The following is an 11,675-nucleotide window of genomic DNA, read 5'->3' on the forward strand; positions in this document are numbered from 1 at the left end:
CCGAAGGATGTGAATAGGGAGGGAAACAGCCCGTGCTGACTTTTCTCACCTTTTGGAAAGTTCCTGAAGGACGGACATAAAGTTGTGAGTGCCTCTCCTCACATATGCCAGCAGCTGCTGAAAGAGGATCCCCCCAAGGGAGGATGAAGACACCAGTAGGAGACATGGATCCCACGACCTGCCCCTATGGGATTGTCAGATTGGGAATGGGCACATTGTGTTAGGTTTCCACACATCTAGGTGCTGTCCCTTAAGGGGTAAATTAAAAGGGGATCATTTCTGGGAAGGCCTGTGGTCCAGAAGAATCCCTCAATTAGTCTGAAAAGCCAATATCGTAAGAGATGTGCTTGGATTGCCCAAGACAATATCCCTGGAACATTAAAGCTGGACACTCTGACATTCTAAACTTGGTGTAAATTCATTTTAACCATCTCCGTGTCTCACCATATTCCCTAGCTGCAGGGAGGAGATGATGTTTTGAGCACACAGACTGGGAAACCAGTATTTGCCTCTTAATCTGTGGACATAGCTGGAAGGCCAGTGTAGAGAAAACCCAAGAGCCGGGCTCTGGGTCAGCCAGACCTGGAATTCTAAGGGACTCAAGGAAGGGAAGAAATTTACTGATATTCATGCATGCAAAACTGGGCTCTGTGAGGACAGTGTCCTTGAGGAGATTGTGGGAAATTCCAGAGTTCCCAAATCACTTTATTAGCATTCGCATTCCTAATTCATACTTCATATATTTTTTCTTTTTTATTTCAATTCTTCAAATAAAAGAAATACACTCCCCTGCCTATCTGATTTACAGAATGATGAGATCCCCAGACAAGGTGTGCCAGGTTCATATATCCTCATCAAGCCCAGGCCAAGGCGTGCCTTTGTGAAGCAGTTTCCCTTAACAGGATCACTGTCGCTATTAGAAAGAAATAGTGGACAATATATAGGCATCATAATGTAAGATGATTGTTTCTTTTCTGGGACTGACCATATTCCCACTAAACCACCAGTCATGTTGGCGTTGGCCACTTTCTCCACCTCTCAAATGAAGTTTGAAAAAGCATCCTTCCAGTTTCGCTTCTGCCAACTGTGCACTTCATCACTCCCCATACACCATCTTCCTTCCCAAGAGATTTGTTATTCCAATATATTTCGGTATTCCATGAGGAAACATAGATCCTACAGTCAGGCTGGCCAATTTCACATCCCAGCCCTACCAATAATTAATTACTGCCTGAGTGACCTGAACTGAGTTATTCAACCCCCTTATTTTTTTTGTATTATTATTTTTTTAATTTTAGGGCTACATTTTAATATAATATAAAAGTTTGAACTCTTACACTTTAAAAAAATTTTTTTGAGTATAGTTGACACACAATGTTAACATTAGTTCCAGGTCTACAACATGATGATTCAGCTTCTTTATACCGTATGCTATGCTCACCTCAAGTGGCTACCATCTGTCACCATGTAATTCTTATTACGATATCATTGATAATATTCCCTATGCTGTGCCTTTTATTCTCATGACTTAGTCATTCCGTAACTGGAAGTCTGAATCTCTCACTCCCCTTTATGCATTTTACCTATTCCCCCATTATTTCTGTTCAACCCCATTAAACCACAGTTTCTTCCTTTCTAAAATAGGGATATTGATAAAAGTCCCATAATTCTTAATGTTACTAATGGTGATTAAATTGTATTTAAAGCATTTACTGTAAGCCAGGCACTCAATATGAGTAAATTCCATTAAAATTACAGGAAAACATTAAGTGGTTTGCAGTTAAAGCATAATACTTTCTCACATAACAACAATCATCTGTATGTGTGTGCGTGTTTTAGAGACAAAAAATGCTCCCATCGACCACCGTACCATTTTGTCTTCTTTGGTTCTGCAATATTTAAGTTCACATTTCGCTTGTATTTGTGAGATGCCCTGCTGAATTTCAGGACCATGTTCTCCAGAGTGGATCTTAAGCATACCCAACAGTTTGTCATGACTCTGATGGGTATGTCGAGCAGAGAGAAAAAGAAAGATGTGAAATCAAGACCTTAGGTTGATGCAAAAGAAAAGAGCGGTGCAGAGAATAAAGAACGCTGTGAGTTCTGAATGCTTCTACCCATCACCATGGCAGTGATTATCCCTCATTGTAGCAATCAAGTTTGTGACAACCTTTCTAATCATTGTTTTTTAAATTTGAAGACTCAGTAACTAAATAAGGTAATCCCTAAGATTGTTCATGCTTTAGGGTTCCATTGTTTTGTCACTCTGCTACCAAGAGCTAGAGGACGGTCACTTCGTAAGATGTAAAGAGGTCTGAAACTTGATTCCTCCCCTGTAAATTAATGGATAAGACTTGAGTAGGTAAAAAGGGTGGGAAAGAACATTTTAGACATTAAGACCCAACTTGAAAGGACCAAAAAATGAGCCATGACGGGTCAAGTTTGTAGTGAGTCTGGTTAGAGTAAAAGTATTAATGCTAGAAAGCTAGCTTACGTTGGGTACTGTGAAGGATCCTCAAATGTCAAGTGCCTGGCAAGCATTTGGCAGCCCTTGGGGCATGTTGAGCAGGGGAGTATCCTAGAACATCAAAGGGCATCATCAACAATAATCGGCATCATTTTGATACAATAGAAAATGGCTAGCTGAAAGTTGGCAAGGCCAATCCTTTGTGAATTTTGGATTCTCGTTAAAAAATACAATTTCCATGTTTGGGAGAGAAGGGATTCATAGTAACTTAGGCTGTGTCTATGTAACCCCGCATCAAAAAACAAAGGGAATGTTTAGGTAAGCCCATTTTAATATGGCTTACTTTAATGGATTCCAACTTGTTTCTATTTTTTTATTTTTTTTAAAGATTGTATCTTTATTTATTTGAGAGAGATTGAAACAAAGATAACAACAGAAAGCACAGGTGAGAAGAGTGAGCACGGGCGAGACAAGACGTAAAGAAGAGTGGAAGAGGAGAGGGAGAAACAGGCTCCCCACTGAGCAAGGAGCCCAATTCAGGGCTCAATCCCAGGACCCCGGGATCATGACCTGAGTCTAAAGCAAACGCTTAACCAACTGAGCCACCCAGGTACTCCCTTGTTATTAAATGCAGTCCAAACAACTTGGATATGTGGACACAGCCAAAATTTCCTTTTTTAATGAAAAGCTTCATTGCAGCCACCAAGCGATGTTGATGAGAACTGGTACAAACCCACCAGTGGGTCTGGTTCCCATAATGGATTTTACACATGTGAACCAGGTGAGAACAGCCTCGGAGGATATTACACGTAGGGGCTAGCCAGTCAGATGTGAGAAACGCAGACTCATTTGGAATCACGCGAAACATTTGAAAGACGAAAAAATATATGTGTTGGTTTGTTTGCTTGTTTTCCTAGCCAGTTGGTCTGCTGGCTTGCAAATAATATGTACAAATCTGTGTTTTCTTCCAGGGTCTTTCTTCCCTGATTTCAAGCCCTCAGAAACAGTTTTTAAAATAGCATTTTGGCTCGGATACCTAAACAGCTGCATCAACCCCATTATATACCCGTGCTCCAGTCAAGAGTTTAAAAAGGCCTTTCAGAATGTCTTGAGAATCCAGTGTCTCCGCAGAAAGCAGTCTTCTAAACACACCCTGCAGGGCTATACCCTGCACCCGCCCAGCCACGCCCTGGAAGGGCAGCACAAGGACCTGGTGCGCATCCCAGTGGGATCAGGAGAGACCTTCTATAAGATCTCCAAGACGGATGGGGTTTGCGAATGGAAATTTTTCTCTTCAGTGCCCCGTGAATCTGCCAGGATTACAGTGTCCAAAGACCAGTCAGCCTGCACCACAGCCCGGGTGAGAAGTAAAAGCTTTTTGCAGGTGTGCTGCTGTGTGGGGCCCTCAACCCCCAGCCATGGAGAGACCCACCAAGTTCCAACCATTAAGATCCACACCATCTCCCTCAGTGAAAATGGGGAGGAAGTCTAGAGGACAGGAAAGGTCAGAAGGAAGGGGGGTGGGGGGAGGGAGGTATGATCTTAGGCACCCACCCCACTTCCTACTTGGAAGGCCAGTTCACTCTTCCTGGATGACAAGACAGGACCAGGACACTGGGGACAATCTGGGAATGGGGTGGGGGAAGAGACCCAACTCTCAGGCAGTGGGTAGGGCTCAGGGAAGAAGGAGGATGTCACACAGCCATCCAGCTCCAAATGATGATAAACAGCATTTCCTTGAGGCTAATGCTCTCGCGGTCATCCTCTGAGGCCGCTTTCCACGTCTGGCCCTTGCATCGAAAACACCATGGGAAACAGAATGTCATACACAATCCAAAAGACTATAAATATAAGGTTATGATTTCATCATGAATATTTTGAGCACACACTCTAAGTTTGGAGCTATTTCTTGATGGAGTGAGGGGATTTTATTTTCAGGCTAAACTTACTGACAGCCACGTTGGATATTTATGAGGAGAGGGCCTGGAGAGGAAGAGCCTTAAGATGGTGGCCAATACCCAGGCACATTATTTTTAGAGCACGTTTTAAACTCCACCATTTCTGACCATATCCAGTTTCTTAACTTGGGTGCAACTTGACAGTGAGATCTACCTTTTGCTGCAATTTGACCGGCTACTGCTCCCGATTCCCTAAAGATGAAAAGATGAGGACAAGAGGCACTCATGACGCAATGGAACTAGTGGAGGCACATCCTCTATGCTTGGGTCTAGACAGTCGGGAAAAGATGGCTTTTCCTGATAGGAGACAGTAGAGGTGAGGGTCGGTTTGTTCAACTTTCCTACTACAGAAAAAAATTCCAGTAAGTGGTTCCAAGATCAAATTGAGGAAGTCTTCTTGTGAAACATATTTAAAGATCAAGGGTTTGGGGTGGGGTGGGGTGGGTGCTAATTTCACGCTAAGAGGCTACAAACTTCCTGCACAGCTGTTTTGATGTGGCCTAGGAAGGCTTTTCTTGGCAAATGGCTTACCTTTTCCAGAACACCATTATGAAAATCCAGAGCTTATAATATATTGGAAGGCGCATCTGGACTTCCGTTTTTCCTCCGAGGCTTCGCTACTGCATAAGGAATGAGGTTCAAGGTCCCGAATGCACAGATAGCATGGTGGAATGAGCCTTATGATCCAGGTATATCCTTCCTGAACTTTGAGAGATACACATGCTTAGCTTGGGAGGATACCGACTGGTCACCAGAAAATCATCTAAAGCAGGAATTTGCAAATAGTTTTCGACAGAAGCCCATTTATTCTGGTGAAAGATCCAGGAGCCCGTTCACATCATCGATTCCCACTTTCTATGGGAACTTGGGGAACGTGCTACTTTTGCTTTCTGTATACCAAATTCTGGTCAACCTTAATAACTCCATATATGACTAAAGAGGAAGAGGATTATTGTATGTAAAAAATGGAAATTTTTTTCACATCCCACAATAAGAATTTAAAATAAGGTGTATGGTTTGGGCATAATTCCTGGCCAGAATCACTGATCTAAAACTTCTGACTGACCATTTCTGTGGCCTCTTCCCCCTATTTGAGTAATTCGCTCTAAGAATTTCAAAGTAGATTGTGGCCCCTGTCTAGCCTTCACCACCAAGGTAGGAGCCTGTTAATCTTTTCTTCTTCCCAGGCAGCAAAATGAAAATTTCTTCAAGTGCTTCTTGAAGGCTGATAGCTTTGCACACTGCCATGGGGGCGGGGAGGGGGGTGTGTTTGCATGTGGATTGGAGGCTGTTGTCGGTCGTGCTTGGCCATTGAATATTTTGCTTCTTTCAGCCCTTTCTGGAGAATGTCTTCTGGCTGACCAGACAGGCGCTATGCCTTGTGCTTATAACTTTGAATCTGATGTTAGATATTGGCTGGATTTTTAGACTCTCCTGGTCTGTCTGCATGTGCCGTAACAGTTCTACCAGATGTGAGTGTCCTATTATGGACGTAAGCATCAGGGAAGGACTTGAGTCTGCAAACTTTGCTTGTCTTCTGCCGTGATAGGAAAGATAAGTTTCATTGTGGGGAAGAGTTTCTTTCAGGATCTGAATTTTAAAAACCCCTTTTGTCAGTCTCTCCTTTACAGGAAGGGCATCCCCATGAAAAGACTGGTAATAGTTTTGCTTCTGTAAGATATGGCTCCTTTTAAACACATTCCCAGACAAATTTAAATTTTAGATTTTAGAAAGCTAAGGATTACCGGAAAACTAGCATTGATGCCACTTCTAATCAAAATAAACAACTCAATATCTTTTGGTCATCACATAAAAGCCATGACAATTGTATTCATGTGAAACTGTCCATAAATAATTATCTGCTACACTCTTCACCAACCCCAGGCTCTCCGGGGAGGCAAACTTTAACATTTATTTCCTTTCCCATAACGTGCTATTAGGTATAAACACGCCAATTTTACAAGAAATTGATAATGTCACCCAAGACTTAGTCAAAGTGGGATAAACAATACTGGAGTTATTTTTTACTCATCCACAAAAATCTCTGTACCTTTGAGCATGCCAAAAACTCTCTAAAATTGTCACAGTTAAACAAATGATTGTCATATTTATACTCACATGTTTACTGCTTCTATTTGGAGTTTGAAGAATTTACCCAGAGCAGCAGTGGTCAAAATGTTTTCTCTAATGTGTTATAAAAAGCAGTTGCTTTGAGACTATCGAAACATCGCAAAAAAATCAACTTGACATTATGGGATAGGCAAAATTTGAGTTTCTTCTGCAGTTTGAATTGCATGCAGTTAGAGAGACCTCAAAGCTCTCTCTACTTAAACATTTCCCCCAGCTATTGCCAGGATTTTAAGAAAGCATTTTGCTTGTCACTTTTCTTCCACTTGCCTTTACTCCTGTCTCGTCCAAGATCGTTCTGTCTGTCATCACTTTGTGTATGCCAACACTCTCCAAAATATGAAGGCTTCGAACTCACACTACTTACCTGGATTTGCCCAGCCATGGTGAACAAGTGATACTTGGTTAAATAAATATATTCATAAGGCTTTTTTGTTAGGTTCTTCTGCACACCAGCCATCAGCAGGGCATTTTATACCCCATTAGCCTCATAGCGATTTCACATTTCTATCTCAAAGATAAAAATCTAATAGTTGGGAGTGATGAAGGACTCTCCCTAGGCCAGCAAGGAACCATGATTCAGTCCTGGGTCTGCCTAACTCTCAAGTCTACACGTTCTTCCCAGTGCCTCTGCCTCCTAAATAGTGGGGAAGGGGAGGAGGGCACGGGGGGAATGTTCCCCAGTTTGAACTGGGGATGCTGAAGATAGGAAACCATGCAGCATTTTAACGTTTTGTTTCTTGGGGATTTACCATCCAATCAACCTCCGTACATATACTGCCAAACCCCAGCCCAGCCAAGTCCCCAAAACAGATCATAATCAGAAGGGTTTGGTGCCTTCAATTCCACCTTTCAGACTGCACCATTATTTAGGGGATAATGACATGGAAAGTTATACGGGTCATATGAGAAAGACAAATTCTATCAAACTGGGAGCAGATAGGCAAATAAGAGAATGCAGAAGATGCTGCATTGGCCTAGAATGCCAAAACCCAGTTGTGGCTATGAAACATATTGCATAGGATGTTGGAGTTACTAACAATCAACCTCAGTTAACTGGCACACTTTCAGGAAGTATATCCCTTTTTAAAATAAAAACAAATACGACATCACTCTCATCTGTACTCCAACATGATTTTTTAATTTGAGTTGAGAGAGAGAAAGAGAGAGAAAAGGACTTATAGATATTTCACCAGGAATTTCATCAAGCCCAGAGAGCATGTCAAACGTGAACTTCATGTGTGTCCCCATCGGGGAATGGCTTACCATGCTGATCCCCAGGTAGCCAGAGATGTAGGCAATCTTCGAAAATGAACCAGTTGGCAACCCTGGCTGTGGATTAGCTGGCATCCACTTGTTCTTATATTCCTTTTTGCAAATGAGAGCTTGATGCCCTGAGTATCTCGGATTGCCTCAGCCCCTCAAAGTGAACCCATCACACAGACCTTCTGGCCCGTTAGGTCCCGTGGTCGCAGCCTGGGAGCAAGAAGGTTTTAGGAACTCTTTGCTTAGTCAGGTAATTATTCACTCTTTAATCACAGCTACTTAATGAGAGCTTGACAAACATTCTCATTTGCTTCTGGGGTTGGTTCTGCACAGGTCCTCTTGCCAAAAGAGATGCTGCCTCTGCGTATGAGTACTTGTTGACTTAATTAAGGAAAGAGCTCTGCTCATCAGCAAAGGGAGAAGGGAGCCTGAGCCCATGGAAGGTAAACTCTGCAAGCAAAAATAGGGTGACCAAAAAGAAGGCAATGGTGGTCAGTAGGAAGGCATCAAAGGTGTGCTCACTGTTACTCTGATTTCTTTTTATACTACTAGGACTTTTAACCCTGAAACCACCTGCACACAGCTCCGGTCCAGCCTGGTTGGAACACTGTTGGCACCTGCTCCTTGTCTACATACTGTGCCGGGGAGCAGGGCTAAGCCCAGGCCACTGCAGGGTCCACCGTCTTCAAAAAGCAATGACAACAGTGGCCTCCTGGCCCTCCAAAGTCCCCGCAAGATGAGTGAGTGGAGATGACTTTGGGGGCCGGGCTGGCAAAAGCAAGTTAGGATTTCAGCAGAGGACACCCAGCCCCTTGCCACTGTTCCCATCAGCATGGCCTCACTCGTGCCTCCCACCCCAGACCCAGATGCCGTGGGGGCTGAGGATGGAGCTCATCTGCTCTGTGCAGGAAATATCATTTCTTCTCTGCTACTGCCACATGGATTCCTGAGTCTCCCACCTAAAAGGAAGGTTATGGCAGTGGGCAGGGGGCGGTGTTGAGAAGGAAGGGGAAGACTCACCCTGGACATCATTCAAAGCAGGATGCGTGGTTTCCTAAAACTTTGCTTCAACTGATAAGCAAGGAACTGCCCTGAAGCTGCTGGCTTCTTCATTTCCAAACACAAAATGATTGTCTTTCCTTTCCCTGTGGCTCAGGAGTCATTATAGCACTTTCCCTCTATATTATAGTCAACAGAGCCACGTTATAAGCTGGAAATGATTAGAGCTAAACTATGAGAAATACACTTAATTAGGTAAGAAAAAAAATCTAAGAGCAAATTCATACTGTATTTGGAGAAAAAAATAATGAAGGCGCCAACCTGTTAAGAAGCCTGAGTACAGGAGGTGCATTCAGATGCAACAGAAAAGAAAGTAAGACAGGATGTCCCAACATGAGCTTAATATATGTCTTCCCATTTATGTGACTCTTTGTATTTGCCCAAGTAATTTTGCTTATCTCAAGTCATTCCTATGAGGGACAAAGAGAAGGAAGGGTGTGTTATCTATACTTAACATACAAAGAAACAAGGGGACATAGAGACTTAAGCCCCAAATCCAGCCTCTGACTCTGTTTTCCATGACGCCCTCAGTAACCCCGGGGTCCATTGTGTTTCTTGAGACCATGAATTTTGTATGTCCCTCATTCATCTCTGATCCATATTTTCAGCTCCATTGGCACCTTCTCTCCTATTATATCCCTGCCAACACCTGGGCAATACAAGATGGTTCAGAGTGCATATTTGTCTATGCTTTTCTCATTGGCTAAAGGACTAGCAGATGTGATTCTGTTCTTTCTCCCTAGATAGGCCACACCAGAGCTAAGGAAGTAAGCAGGGCAGGGGGCTCTTGGCTTGCTCAACAGGGTGACAGGTAGGGCAAAGCCAGCAGTGATTAAAACCTTAAGGACCTCAGGAATGCAAAGTTTGCAAAGGAAGTTTCGGGAAGCTCCTCTTCCAGTGCGCCTGAGGGTTGTTGTTACACCCCTTCATCATTGTCAGCAAGCTGCTCCCTTCCTCTCCTGCACCAGGCACTGCATTTGGCACGAAAAATGCTAAGAGGCACAGACAGTCCCCAGCTTATGAGCTGGGTGGGTTCCAAGTTCATCTGCTGCAAGTCAAGAACGCATTTTTCCAAGAAGCATTGTTACAGATGGGGGAGGGGAAGGGTGTTCCCAGACCAACTAAAAAAATAAAAATCTATTTAATGTACACCTGGGGTTGGCAAACTTTTTCTGTAAATGGCTAGATAGTAAATATTTGAGGCATTGTGGGCCATATGCTGTCACACATTCTTTTTTTGGTTTTTGCTTATTTTTTTTTTTTGGACAGTCCTCTAAAAATGTAGAATTCATTCGTAGTTCACAGGCCATAGCAAAAACAAAAAAAAACAAACAAACAGGTCATGGGCCAGATTTAGCCCATAGGCCCTAATTTGCCATCTTTGATCTCTGTCATCTCTAGCTTACGGTATAGGAATAATAACAATGCTAAGCAGTGGATTTGTGTGTTCGACTTACAAGCACCTTTTTTTAAATATGCCATTTACACATCTCCGCTTAACCACATTAATATTTCCAACCTTCATGATTTGTTAGATGAAGAGACAAGTTCATACTTGGGGGCCTGCTCCGCATAACCCACTCACCCAAAAGACGTACTCCAGTACATCATTGTGACTTTCTATCCAGGCATCGGGACAAGAGGGAAGCACCCACCACCCAGTTGACCACAGCCAGTGTGAAACCCCTCCCAGAGCACTGGAGCCTGTTCAAATGGGGGTCCCAGAGGTTTTAGGGGTCACACGTGGCTCCTTGGGAAGGCTTTCTGACCACAGCACCCTGCACCAGGGCATCCGAGGGTCCACCCTGGGGATTACCAAGAAGCAGGGTGCAGAAAGTGGTGCTGGAGGGGAGGGACATCTTCCAGAGACAAATACCAGCTTCTAGCAGGACTTCTTCTCTTCCCTCTCTTCCTCATCGGTTTCCTTCTTCTTTCCCTGTTTTTCATTTTTAAGTCTGAAATCACCTAACTGGGGTGAATGGGGAAACATTCAGTCCTCCCCTGAGACGATGAATCCAGGTTTCTCGAAGCTAGCACGTTATTGGAGGGACTTCCTTCCCCGTCCCCGTCCCCACCCCCTCTCCAGTCCTGATGGGCAATGAGTGGGAGGCACACGCTGTGGGTGGGAAAGAAGGGGTGCAGTTCTGGTGGCCTAGGACAAGGTCCACAGTGTTGAGAGATGAGACTCTGTGGCAGGGCAGGGGGATAGGGCAAAGAATGGGAGTGGGTGCAGAACTGATGAGGAAGGACCTGGAGATATCGATAATAATATCAGGAATATATCTAATAATGGAACAATATCAAAAATATCCGTACTAACAGCAATGCCTATGTTAGGCACAGAAAGGAAGGCCTGGGCCGAGGCTATGTGGCAGCTTCCCTTCCCTTCCCCGTCCCTTCTTTCTTGACTCTGGCCCTCTCTTCTTTCCAGTCTCCTTTCCTTATCCCTGCCTCTCTCTCCATGATTCCACACTCTACTTTTTTCAAACTGACAAGCAATGAATGATGGGGAAGGAACCCTTGCCCCAGGGGGTGCCCGTTCCCATGAGATACAGTGCTCCTTGCCTTGCCCTGGGTGACAAGGGAGGCTTCCTTCAGCCTCTCCATCCCCTCCCCAGGTCAGGCTTGACACTGCAAACTGGTGTCCCTGCAGGAGATGGGCACCCTGGGGGAAGCACACTTGAGGCCCCTGCACAAGGACTTGTACCTGGGACCCCCTTGCTGTCTTTCTGGGCTTATACTATTAGTTCCACGTGAAGGGAACAAACACAATGAGTTGGTGGTCAAGCATGGTTTCC

The 11,675-nt window shown here is 44.1% G+C and overlaps 1 protein-coding gene across 7 annotated transcripts in view; it reads left to right on the forward strand.

Moving 5' to 3' along the window:
* The window catches only part of ADRA1A (adrenoceptor alpha 1A), a 107,699-nt gene extending 97,673 nt beyond the window's left edge, over nucleotides 1-10,026 (forward strand). The window contains exons 2-4 of one of the 7 annotated variants that reach the window (XR_006775650.2): nucleotides 3,439-3,827; nucleotides 8,152-8,261; nucleotides 8,371-10,026. Coding sequence is in view for 5 of the 7 variants with exons in the window: in XM_045774109.2 (XP_045630065.1) it covers nucleotides 3,439-3,959 (521 nt within the window). In the remaining 2 variants the exon portion in view is untranslated. Of the gene's footprint in view, nucleotides 1-3,438 lie in introns of all 7 variants that reach the window. The other 6 variants (XR_015726540.1, XM_045774109.2, XM_045774112.2 and 3 more) reach the window with 6 other exon arrangements.
* The last annotated feature ends 1,649 nt before the right edge of the window (nucleotides 10,027-11,675 follow it).

This window comes from Ursus americanus, chromosome 13, assembly GCF_024610735.1.
Source record: "Ursus americanus isolate L20-20 chromosome 13, mUrsAme1.1.p, whole genome shotgun sequence".
In the NCBI taxonomy this organism is placed as follows: Eukaryota; Metazoa; Chordata; class Mammalia; order Carnivora; family Ursidae; genus Ursus; species Ursus americanus.